The 13806-nt window shown below is 39.5% G+C and overlaps 1 protein-coding gene across 1 annotated transcript in view; it reads right to left on the bottom strand.

Annotated features, from left to right (window-relative positions):
* The window catches only part of LOC126236628 (E3 SUMO-protein ligase RanBP2), a 265257-nt gene that overhangs the window by 229206 nt on the left and 22245 nt on the right, over window positions 1-13806 (bottom strand). The window contains exon 2 of the mRNA XM_049946076.1: window positions 5707-5932. Within this exon, the coding sequence (XP_049802033.1) occupies window positions 5707-5932 (226 nt within the window). The remainder of the gene's footprint in view (window positions 1-5706; window positions 5933-13806) is intronic.

Raw genomic sequence — 13806 nt, 5'->3', positions numbered from 1 at the left:
AATACGTTCAGGGGTACCACACCATCTACAGGGAGATATATGTTGCAGATGCTTATTTCCTCTGTTGCCCGTATCCTGACAGCCACAGCTTCAAGAGAAGTTTGAAGGGGCACAGGTTCACTACATAGTGAGTTCAGGACATAAATGCAAACTCCACCAGACAATCTATTACATTCGCTACGGTTCTTGTAATATCCCCTGTAGCCACAAAGGGCAGGGGTCGGCATTGTGGGGAACCAGGTTTCCTGGAGGGCAATGCAGAAAGCAGATGTAAAGCTTAATAGTGGCCATAGCCCAGTGAGGTGGTGGAAAAAACCACCGCAATTCCACTGGAGGATGACATTACTGTGAGGCTGGGAAGGCATAAAGAGTGCAAGGAAGTAGGTTATGTCACAGGGTCACCTATTACCACCGACTTATTTCCTGAACAGGCTATATCCATTCTATCTGAGGGTCTGACGAGATCTAGGTCCTCAGTGGACACCAGAATCTTCACATCATCAGACTCGGAGTTGGGTTGATTTTGGGGGAAGACCAAACTGCGAGGTCATCAGTCTCATCAGATTAGGGAAGAAAGTCGGCCATGCTCTTTCAAAGGAACCATCCCGGCATTTGCCGGAAGCGATTTAGCAAAAACACGGAAAACCTTAATCAGGATGGCCGCACGCGGGATTGAACCGTCGTCCTCCCGAATGCGAGTCCAGTGTGCTAACCACTGCACCACCTTGCTCGGTCCAGACTCAAGAGTTTGTAGGCATCAGTGGTGTGGGTGGCACTGCAATTCCCTTGGTCTTGGGGATCTTCTTTCTGGATTTCTCTCACTGATCCTTGGGTTTCTCTGACTGGGAGGGCTTCACTGATTCAGTCCCGGGGACTAAGGATGATCTTTAAGCCCTACAACCAGCTGCTTTTGGGCACTTCAGCCACTGGCAGGTGTCATCTTTTCCATTAGCAGAAACCTGGGAAGGTAGTGACCCAAGGGCCCCCTTCCTAGCGAGAGGAGCTGAAGAAGACCCATTCTTCTCCAGCTAAGTAGTGGGGACTGGTAGCCCCGGTGGTTTGGGGACAGTGCTCCAGAGGTAGTGAGAGAAGTGCCCCCCCCCCCCCCCACCATCATGGGAGCAGGTGTAGTGTTCCGGCTCTGGGAGCCTATAGGAACTTGCAGAACTGTTCTCATAGTAGCGGCATAAGAGGAGTTCATAGCCACAGTATGTAGGCACTCAAATTTCCTCTTAGCCTCAGTGTAGGACAGTCGGTCCAGGGTCTTTTATTTCATAATTTTCCTTTCTCGCTGTAAAATACTGCAGTCTGGTGAGCAAGGGGAATGATGCACTCCACAGTTGACACAGATGGGAGGCAGGGCACATGAAGTATTGGGATGGGATTGGCGTCCACAATCTCAACATGCGATGCTGGAAGTACAGCGGGAAGACATATGGCCAAACTTCCAGCATTTAATGCACCGCATTGGGGGAGGGATATATGGCTTGACATCACAGTGATAGACCATCGCCTTGACCTTCTTGGGTAATGTATCGCCCTCAAAGGCCAAGATGAAGGCACCGGTGGCAACCTGATTATCCCTCAGACCCCAATGGTTGCACAGCTCCTCGTCGGACTGCAAAACGAGGTCCCTGTGGAATATAATACCCTGGACCATATTTAAGTGCTTATGAGGGGTGATTGTAACGGGGAAACATCCCCCAGCTTGTCACAACAGAGTAATGCCCGTGACCGGGCAGAGGATGCCATTTTTATCAAGACTGACTCTGACCGCATTTTGGGCAAGCCCTCCACCTCGCCCAAACTTGTCATCTAAATGATCTACAAAAAAACTGAGGCTTCATTGAGGCAAAGGAGTCCCCATCAGCTCTCATACATGAGGTACCGGAGCGAATAAGGTCTGCTGCCATACTTCCTTGCATTGTACTGAAACTTGGAATGCTTAGAGACTGCTGGCATTCGAGCACCAGCAAGTGATGATGTGGTACACTTCACTGTGCGTCATCTGCCCTGATGCCACCCACTCCAACCAGGTTCCCTCCCCACAAGTGACAACCATTCGCAGCAAAGGCCACCTGGCAGGATGGCCATTGCCTGGAGTCCCGATGCCCCAGGGTCACAGGCATCTACTCCTTGGCATATGTGGGGAACTAAAGGCGCAGGCATCAGCAGAGCGATCCCTGTGTAGTCAGAGGGCTACAACCAACAGGGTACATGGCAGCCCCACCAAAACGGACTGGCTACCGTGCTGGATATGAGGTGGAAAGACTTCCATGGTCATCGTCGACGCAGAAAATGACACTGCATAGTGGGTGGAGGAAAATGCACCCAGGAAGGTGTCCTCGACCAAGAGATGGAGTATGAGCGGGACTGCAATGCCTCGACGAGAAAGTGGGCTAGAGATCTTAATGCACAATGGACACAATGCACCATGTAAGGTGCCATTCCCGAATTGGCTCGCTCTTCAGGAAAATGTTGAAAAATGGCGCTCAAGCCCTACAGGGGATCATACAAGAAGGATGAAAGGCAAGACACTCCTTTTAGCCACCTCTTACGACAGGCAGGAATAACTTGTGCCTATTCTAACCCCGGGCCCGCAGGGGGGAAATTAGTCAGTCGACGAACTAAAAATGTGTTCCACAGCTTCAGTATCGTCCTTTGATATAGAGTGATGCCTTCCTGTTGAACTAATAGGAAATGGAGCACTTACAATCTTCAAAACATTGTGAACATGAAGTGAGCACTGATGGCGTTGTTGCTATCCTTCAGCTGGTAAGCTTTATCCAGCAGCTGGTCTATGTGATAGCATGAAGTTCACTACAATTCAGTTTCACTCTTAACTGATGTCTATAATCCACCAGTCACAGTCATACACACACATGCCTCTAACATTCCCCTTCACAGACTGTGAATCTGAATATTATCCTGCTGTTTCTGAGGTGTTGGCCAATCGAATTAAATTTCTTCTTTCTTGCTCTTTAAAGTGCATGCAATATGAGTTTGCCCATCAATTTAGACTCAAAAATTGTGTCTTCTGAATTCCTTTCAGGAATAGTTTGTTTAGACCATTCTCCTTTATCCTGTTCATGGAATTCTTCAGTTTCCTCTTTGGACGCGAGAATGAGGGCTGTGGATGTGTAAGATTTCATGACTGTCGTAAAATCCTGAGCATTCTGAAACGCAGCTGTATTTCGTGTGGAAAGATTATGTTTTGTAGCATGATGCTTCAGCAGGCCGCCTACACCATCACAAGGCCCATTCCCGTGACCAATAGCATTGTATACCCAGTCAGTTGGCACAAGAAACTTACTCAATTGAAACAGCAGGCAATGATTTTTAAAATGACTTTGGAAACCATCAGAAATAATGATGATCTTCGATACCCCTGTTTGCAGTTGAATTTTGAGCATTGCTGTGTCATCACTAATAACTCCTAACACTTGTGGTCTTGTTTTGAAAATATGTCACTCCTGCAAAAATTGCAACCTGGTCATTACTCTGATGAGAGCCTTGTACTTCTTGTGAGAGAGTTACAGACCAGTTCTCAGTAAAATCACAGTGAAGTACTAAAGCCTGTACACACTCACTTCTGCAGTGTGTTGTTGCAATTTCTTCAGATGCTGGTGTGTTACTGTTTTCACTGACCATTTGCCCAGTGCATCAATGAAACTCTGACAAAGGCAACAGTTTTCGTAATTAGTTTAGTCATCACACAAAGTTGAAAATTTGCACAATACACATATAAACAGACATCTCTAGGTGGGTGTTGAACTACCCACTTAGGTCGTAGTGCATAAAATGTTGATCTTCCATCATATGAAGTTGTATAGTTACTTTTGTAATTTCAAAAGTTTCTTTAATACTGCGCATTATGTACCTCTTCACTTTCCCAACTTTTTTACCTGTAACTGTTACCAGTTATAGTGTGCTTTTTGTTGGCACTCAGGCGAGAAGCCTCATTTATCTTCCAGATAAAATGACTTGACTATTTGAACTTTAGCTGCTTCTACAGGATGACCATAATAGTGATCTGGTCTTCCAAAGACTCCTTTTACAGACCTCACATTTCTTGATTTGTGTACCACGTACTTTGATACTGATGGAACATGGTTCAAAATTGTATTCTTTGAAAATGTCTCTGGAATAAAAGTTCAAACTTGTACTTTTTCACTGTAGGATGCACAATATTCAACAACTGAATTGATATTTGTGAAAAATTCCTGGCATGAGGTGCAAGTGTTTTGGTTTATTTTTTTCTTAAGATGGAATTTCTACTTTGAAGAGTGTGGTCAGTTTTTCTGTGTTGTATTCATCCATAGCTTTAGTAATTTCTCTGCGCTTTCTTTATGCATAGAGATTATGACTCAACTTCACTGACCACAGTTCCTTAACAGGACTAACACCTACCTCTGCTGTTGACTGATTCCGGGTATTTAATTCTTCCTCTACTGATGCAAAATCTACATCACCTGCACCATGGGAGGCTTCACCTATTTCAGATATCATCATTGTTGTTATTCTGTCAAGACATTTAGAACACAAAAAGTCGTCACTGGAAACATCTTCACTTTGAAACATTTTTCAAATGAGAACCCTTATTTCCAACCTGAACAAAGTATGTTTATTTGTCTGATATATCACTCTTTTATGGATATGCAAATAGTCAGCACACTTCCCTCTCCTGCGGCCCCAGTCAGAACACATTTCAAACAGTCCTTTTCACAAAACACGCTGCAACTGTGTCAACTGGTAAATTTCTCACAAAAACACAGAACTCACTGGATGGTCTCAAATTTCTTAGAAGCCTCCTTCAGTGAACAAATTAGCACTGAACAACTACAATACAGAAACCTGCAATGAACAACCACAACAAAGAAACTGACAAGAAACTACAACAAAGCCTAAGAAATATCTGCAACAATGAAAATGAAAAATAACTGCAACAAAGAAAGTGATGATAAATAACTTCAACAAAGACAATACAAATAAACATTATAACAAAGAAATTAGTAAGAAACAACTTCAGTAAAGACATACATTACCCTTGAAAATAAAAAAAAAATGATTTTTTAAAATAAAACCTATCCAACTTAAAAAGTGGAAGCTCTCCTTTACAAAGAACCTAGTACTACTTGGTACTAATCAACAGGAAAAAATTAACTTTTCTAGATTGGGCATTTTTGAAAAAAAAAATGTTTTTCTGTACATTATAAAAAAAAATTCAAAAGGTGACAGTAAAAGAACAACAGATATGTCCAAACAGAAGATACCACTGTAGTCACAAGGCAATTATCTTTCAAATAAAAAAACTAACAACATATCCAAAACTGTTACAAAGATATAGCATTTTAAAAAAATTTCTGAAATTCGCATCTTCAAAAAGGTGTTTGCAGTGTCACCTTTGGAGGCCTGTATTTTTTTTCTTTGAGAAAACAAAAAATTGTGTTTCTTTCTTAATTCTAATTTTAACATATGCTAAATTCAGAAACATCCAAGACTATGAAGGCAACCCCCCTGTCTGAAGTGATACGGATTATGCCACTAATATGTCTAATCAACATTTTAGAAAGGTGTTTTTTGAATTCTAAATAATTATAGGACAAAAGATTCACTAATATACTAACAAATAACACTTTGGAATCCAAATCTTAATGTACAATTAATATTAGCAATACAGCAGAAGCTTTATTTCAAGCTACCAACCTTTGAGGATTATATCAGGCTGAGAATGTTCCAGTTCTAATGAGCATTTGTACTCTGTTATTGCTTTCTCCTTCTGGCCAAGAGCTTCCAGTATTTGGGCAAAAAGTTTATGACCTGAGGCTGAATCTTCACGCACAGTCAGGTAACTGGAAATGTAACGCCTTGCAGATTCATAGTCTCCAACCTGATAATAGAGCTTGGCAATATTGTAGCACCTCAAGTTCCTCTGCAACAACAAATGGGAAAAAAAAGTTACTGGCTGAATATCTACAAAAGCAATGTAAGGGCCTAAAACATAGGACATGGGTTACAGCTTTTCTATCCCTTTGCATATTTACGACTTTGCATAAACTTGCTTCTGATAAACACACATTTCTGGTTACTAGACATGGTAAGTTTATTTACTTATTCTGTTTTGTATGGTCAACACTTATGGACTTACATGCTAAGCTGTAGCTGTTGTAAGCCAGCTAAAGTATTCCAAGACAGGAAACCAGAAACACAATGCAGGTGGCTCCCACAGACAGTAGTGTTTAGGTTACAGGCATGAACAGTAAAATAATAAGAAACTTCCTGGCAGATTAAAACTGTGTGCCGGACCGAGACTCGAACTTGGCACCTTTGCCTTTCACGGGCAAGTGCTCTACCAACTGAGCTACCTAACCACAACTCACGTACAATCCTCACAGCTTTACTTCTGCCAGTACCTCATCTCCTACTTTCTTCCAGGAGTGCTAGTTCTGCAAGGTTTGCAAGAGAGCTTCTGTGAAGTTTGGAAAGTAGGAGATGACGTTTAGCTTTCAGTTGAGAGCTGTTGCTACCAAGCATGGAGTTAGTTTGTGTAAAGGCCGGGGATATCCCTGCCAACAGATTAGGAGAAGGGGAAGGTCCTGAACACTGTTTGTCACAGGCATCAACATGGTTGGTCAGAGGGACAGGGAGGTGCAGAGCCACATATCAATTGGCCAGTTCTTAAAATGTGCCTGTGTACTGGTGCACCAACTATAGATAGGGATGAACCAAGTGGCACCAGAATCCTTTAAAAATCCCGAATTTTCATATTCAAAAGAGTTCTCAGTCAGAAAATTTAGACGCCGACTTCATGTCCCTCGACGCCATCCTTGGGTAACTTCCGATTTAAGTATGTTTTCTCACTTTGAGTGGTGCTCTCAAATATCTGTCTTTAGTGATTGCTATCTCGTTTAGTTCTCACCCCACAGAGAAACACAGGCTTTTGTTGTGCCAACAAATTAATGCTTTGTTTTTACTACTGCATAGAAGTAGCCCTCTTTGTAGTAGTTAGTCCGAATGCAATAAACAAGTGTTATTCAGACCCAGAGTTCCTTGAGCCTCCTACAAGTATCCTTATTGACTCCTAATCTCTGCACTTCTCATAGGTGCCACGTGACAGTGTTTGGCACTGAACCGAGCAATCACCTGCCATCACTGGAAGTTTCTCTTTTTTGCATATGCTGCTAACTGCTCAGAAATTATGTACTGACCTGGACCACCCTTTAAATTCCCATATGCTTCCTCTACACCAACTTCTATGCCAGGACACAATTAATTTGTATTTTCTTTGCAGGGTGCCATCACAATTGCGGCTTTTGCAAATGTTAGCGTTCCAAAAACAAGCAGTCAAACTTCAACATTTTACACACAATGAAAATAATGAAACATGTTCATGATATCTACATACCACTTAATGTGCACTGCGAGAGCAGAGTTAGTTATTATCTGAAATGTACTGGGAGCATATGGCTAGCTTATTGTATGCTATGAATGTGGTTGTGAGTAGGTACGACAATGTCACTACTTAGTCATCTGCAGGAGGTCAAAATGTTTTGTTACTGGCAAAGGGCCAATTAACAATGAATGTATCTGTCCACATGGATAACATTTCCTGCCATAGCTTTTCTGTCTGCACCACAGTTATTTTATACCAGTCAATATTTTGAGACATTTCCTGTACTGGGGAAAAAAAGGAAGCAGAAAGAAAGCTACTATTGTCCACTGTGAGTGTACAGCAATAATATTGCCATTTCAAAAATTAATAGATACTACAATTTATAATTATTAGGTGATATCATATGGCTCTAATTACACTATAAATGGAAATTAACATGATCTTACAATCACCTTACAAGGAAAGGTACACAGGGGTACGATTGTCTTCTTGTGATCACCTACATGGCTGTGCAGGTTACGGTCCCTGGTACTATACTCAGCAGTCATTCATGCTGGTGACAAAATCTCTGAATTTCTTACGATTTACTAGAGACTTGATAATAGCATTTGTTTCAAAACAGCACCACAGCCTATTAGTTACGTTATTTGGCTGGTATGCTGAAGTCTGAGGGTTTGAATTCCATTGGATGCAATATTTTCATCATCCTTAGAGCAATGATGTAACTTTATTCACGGAATTGGTCTAAATGTAATTTTTTTTTCAATTTCTAATCCTTTGCCACATGATTTTAACTATCATATTACATTTCTTACTTGCTCCCATATTTTTACTTATCTTTTGTACATGTTTCATATGGAATTTTTGCCATACAATTTTTTGGAGCAAACGTATTCCATAAAGCCAAAGAAGATTCTCAGGAGTTATGGTGGACTTCATATAGCTGCTTTGCGTGCATACAATGACCAATCATGTATTGTTATTTTGTTTGTCTCATGTCAATATCTCCACATTGCTGCAGTTCAAGGTAACTGTGCATTTACCGTCAGTGCCAATGGCACAATTTGTGGTTTAAAGCTGGCAACAGCATTATCAGAGATTTACAATGTTTTCTGAAGATCATGAAAACATTATCAGCTTATTGCAAGAAGGGTTCTTGGCACAGAACTTTGCTTTCTAAATCTGCATACACTACAGCAACATTATCTGAACATTCAACTGCAATATTGAGAGACAACACATTGAAGTTTTGCCTCACAGTGGTCAACTGCAGTCAGTATCACAGTATGATGACAGCTACCAGCAGAATGCAACAGGATTTCACACTGCCGTTTTGAAAGCAAATTGAGAGTTTTATTGGCCTAGACAGTTGAAACTGTGTCCAAAAAATCTTTTGCCTTTAGAAATTCATTATGAATAACAATATAAACCCACAAAAACTGCGAAGCACTACATTAGATCAATACATCACCTTCTCTTTGCTGAAGAGTGAAAGATTTGACTAACACCTGATGATCATTACAGAAAATGTAGGCAGCAGCTAAATACCAATGGATGTCCCAGGCATGCAGTCCCAGAGGTTCAGCATTGCAGATGTGACATTCATGTATAGGGTCAGTAATACCTATATGCTTCATTATTTGTGATATGGAAGCAAAAGGGACCTCTTGCTGAAAATTTTGGGTTTTGAGTTATTGTAACTTTTACATCCAACATTAAATTCTGAACAACTTGTAAAAAATCTATCTCTAAATTTTGGTGAGTTATGTCATGATGAATGTGTGTGATGGAAAAGGGCTGTTTTAAGATAATGTGTTTTAAAGTTTCATTTTATTACAACTATTTAACTGGACATATTTAAGAAACAAATTCTGTATAAATATTACGCTAAAAATGTCCAATGTGAAAGAGTACAGAGTTTTTTTAAAGTTAACATTAAACATGTGATTACTCCCTTCAGACTTATAGGACATTACAATGCACATAAATTTAACCCTTTAATGCATACTGTAGCTGATAAGCTACAGACCTCATTTCTTCGATTTATTCCATATGGAGAAACATTTTCGATCAAATTCGTTATGTAGCTAAGTGTATACACTCCGCTGCAGTTTCTAGTAGTTCTTCATAGCGATCATAGATGGCAGGACGAGCTGAAGCAGTTCGACAGTGAGCTGTGTGGACATACTGCCAAGTGTGTGTTTTGGCGGAAAGTTGAGGTGTGTTTTTGGTGTCTGTGCACTGATTTCTGGGTTTGAAAATTACTTTTTCATTTTGAAAACGTAAGTAGATATGGTGTAAACAGTTAATTCAAGTGTCTTTGCGATAGATTTGAAATGAGGCCTGTTTTTGTGTATGTAGCTTATCAGCTACATTTTTCATTTACTACATTTCAGGTGCTGACGTAAAAATGTCTCGAAGGAGTCAAGAAGAAATGCTTATGGAATGGTTAGAGATTCCACTAAGCAGTGATGACGATCTTGAGTGTTTCTCTGACGATTCCATTCAAGATGAGACATATGTTGCTCCAGAATCTGTTGATTGTGATAGTGACAGTAGTGACGAAGAAAGTCAAGTACCAGTAATTAGGACTGAAGATGTTTCTGGAACAAGACAATCTGATGTTATAATGAAGGAATCGACGTCACAGTTGTCTGATAATGCTCTGAAACTGCCATGCAGCAGCAAAAATGTTACCAAAAACAGCAGGAGTGTGGTTTGGAAAGATAAACAGTTGATTATTCCCGAACTGCAGTCAAAATTTCATGGCAATACTTCGTTACCAGAAGAAGTAATAAACTTAAATACTCCATACCAATTCTTCAAACATATATTTCCATCTAAATTGTGTGATCTAATTGTCGAAGAGTCTCATAGATACAGTGTGCAGTGTAATCCTGATAGACCAATAGATTTATCCTGTGATGACATAAAAAAATTTATAGGCATCTGTCTCGTAATGTCAATAGTTCATGTACCTAATACGAGGGATTACTGGGGAGAAGTTACTGGTACTCATCTGATCAAGACAACAATGACAGTGAATCAGTATGAGCAAATACGTAAGTTTCTTCACTTCAATGACAACAGTGCAATGATACCCAGGGGTGAAAAAGGTCATGATAGACTCTTCAAGATAAGACCCATAATAGAATTGATGAGATCTCGGTTTCAAACAATACCTGTTGAGGAGTGTGTTTCTGTTGATGAACAGATATGTTCAACAAAGGCTAGAAGTTATTTGAAACAATACATGCCAAACAAGCCTCATAAATATGGATACAAATTATTTGTTATTAGTGGCATATCTGGTTATGCCTACGATTTTGAGATTTTCACTGGAGATGAAAATGAACCAGAAAAAAGAGTGACTGGGGAGGAAGACTTGGGAGCAAGTGCAAATGTTGTAGTTCAACTCAGTAGGATACTACCAAGAAATATGAACCACAAACTGTACTGTGACAATTATTACACAAGTCTGCCACTGCTTGTATGGTTACATAAACAAGGAATTTACTCACTTGGGACAGTCAGAAGAAACAGAGTGCCAGACTGCAAGCTCCCTTCAGAAGCTGAGCTGAAGAAAATGGCACGAGGTGCATCAGTAGAGCGCGTCGCAACAGTGGATGGTGTCGACATATCAAATGTAGTGTGGAAAGATAACAAGAGTGTGATGTTGCTTTCTACACTTGCTGGACAGCAGCCTATTCATGAAGCAGGGAGGTATGACAAAAAAACAAAGTCAAGAATAACAATACCTTGTCCACAAATAATTAAGCTCTACAATAAACATATGGGAGGTGTTGACCTTCTTGACAGCATAATGGGTCGACATAAAATTCTTGTGAAAAGTCGAAAATGGTATATAAGATTGTTTTACCATCTCCTGGACATGGGAGTAGTCAATTCCTGGCTGTTGTATAGGAGAGTAGCAGAAACCAAAGGGATTAGGAGAACTATGAAACTCTCCGAATTTCGAATGGAAATTGCTCACTGTTTGTGTCGCTCAGGTCAAACTTCAGCAAAACATGGAAGGCCAAGTAATGAACTCGAAAACCAAATACAAGCTAAGAAGACAAAGGGGCCCACAGCACATGTACCTCCACAAGATGTAAGGCTGGATCAAGTAGGTCACCTGCCTTCGTACTTGCAAGTGAGACAGAGGTGCAAAATGCCAGGATGCAAGGGATTTTCCTGGGTTCAGTGTAATAAATGTGCAGTTGCATTGTGTTTGCACAAACAAAAGAACTGTTTTCAAACTTTTCATGTAAAGTGATTATCACATGCTTGGGTACAAACCTGTTGGAACTAGATACCTTATTGTTCATATATAAAAGTGTATAAAATATACAATAAATGCTCAATATTTACAACATTAATGTCCTATTTATTATTTTAGGATTTTTCCCTTCCTATACAAAGTATTTAATCATAATCAACAATTAAATTACAAGAGATTTGGTCAAAATTGAGGGAGCAAAATAAGCACATTTATTGTGGCTCGTAAGGTGTTAACTCAAAATGTAGCTGATCAGCTACAAAGCAATTTTCAACAATAGTGCTTTGTTAATTTAATTTAAAAAATTTTTCAATATTTTTTTCGAAATGTAGGCACTATAAACTAAACATGGTAATTTTTACAGCTTGAAATAAAAAATAATGCATTTAAGGGTTAAAACTAAGTAAATTGGCCCCAAATTGAGAGAATTAGTGGACCCTATGGTACATTTTTGGCAGAATATTGATATTTTCGTTCTACACTATGGTCAACTGCAAATTGACAACCTCTGTAGACATTTATGTATCTCATATAAAAAGGAACCACTTGTCTCGCATTTTTGTGATCACAAATTGTTCTTTTATGCAAATCTACTGAATGTTCCTTAAAATGCTTCTAAAACTTAGAAGATGCTATTACATATGTCGCAACAAAATTTTGGAAAGGGCCTCTCGTCGGGTCAATGTTATTTCTGCATAACAAGAGGTATGTTTTCAGAAGACTGACACTGATTGCTTTTGATGCCATTATTGACTCCCGTTGGATTGAAACAACTCCCAAATCGATACGAGCATGTACAAAATGAAATAATTATTACAATATACACAAGAAAAAGGAACTGGATATATCAGACATTATCAAAAGTTTTTGCTTGTACTGAAAATTTTACTTTTCCGACAAGAGGTACCTTTTTGCTTTTTGTCTCACATTTTGAGTAGTTTGAGGTCCATGTAGCATCAGGACAAGACCTTCTTACATTTCATCCAGCCCTACAGTCATATTTTAAGTGACTGTTTTGTTTCAAAGACAATAATGCACAAGTACCCCATTCCCGAATTGTAGACACTTTTCTCCAGAAGGCAGTAATCAACCAAATGTTATAGACTGCAGTGTCTGCTGATATTTATTAAGCCAACCAAGCATGCTGGGCCGAAGTTGATACTTCCCAGTTCATTGTTGGAAGAGCACTTCACACACTGGATGGTCTTATCCTGTGAACAACATGCCCAAGGAGGATTCAAAAAAGTTAAAAAGCATGGGGCAGAGCACTGAATATTACTCGGCATCAGATTGTGACTTCAACATTGTACTTTAGAAGAGAATTCCTTTATTTTGCTAAGAATTTTGTTTTTATTTCATAGCAAGTTGTTTTTCCTGTTAGTCTCATTCTTTCAGTTCCTGCTCCCCATGAAGCTAAGCTCATGCAGATATGCAAGTGATACAAAGTTAAGTTCAATAATGTAGAATATCTAAGCTCTAATTCGGCAATATTATCTGCAACAAATAGAAAATTTGTTGAGCAAATAATTATGTTAAACTACATAATTCAGCTCTCAAAATTCCACATCACCACCCACACACTACATCAGCTATTCTAATACAAAGAATGGAAATTATTCAATCTTTTGTCTTTTCCATTTCAGGGAACATCAGACATAAAAAATTGTCTCGAAAGTTTATTTACTTTCCTTCCACACAATGAGTTAAAACTAACCCACAAAAGCATTTTGATAGTCATTGCTCTGTGTCATTTAAAGACAATTCCTAAAAGTTGCCAAATTATAGGCCTAATTCTCATACAAAAAATATTGCTCTTTATCAAACTTTCAAAAATGTCTAACCTGGCAGTTGTTTAATTTTGCGTGGATATGGTAACGAGACTACTCAACCTTTAATCCTGCAATTTGTACACTGGTTACAACAACTAGCAGAGAGCTGATGGAGTGCACTTTACTGTAAAGCACACTGTATTTTGTTCACCTTCATTTTCATGGTTACAATGTATCAGGTGTTGCTCATTAGCAGTTAAAAATTTGTGGAATTCTGTTTGGTAAGTATTGGAATCGACCAAAACAGCTTCAACAAAATCTGAGATGCTGCAGTGGGGAGGCTGGACCAGTTGGCATGGAGTAAC

The sequence above is a fragment of the Schistocerca nitens genome, chromosome 2 (genome assembly GCF_023898315.1).
Source record: "Schistocerca nitens isolate TAMUIC-IGC-003100 chromosome 2, iqSchNite1.1, whole genome shotgun sequence".
Taxonomy (NCBI): Eukaryota; Metazoa; Arthropoda; class Insecta; order Orthoptera; family Acrididae; genus Schistocerca; species Schistocerca nitens.
The sequence above is the reverse complement of the archived record's forward strand: the minus strand, read 5'-3'. Positions and strand labels throughout refer to the sequence as shown.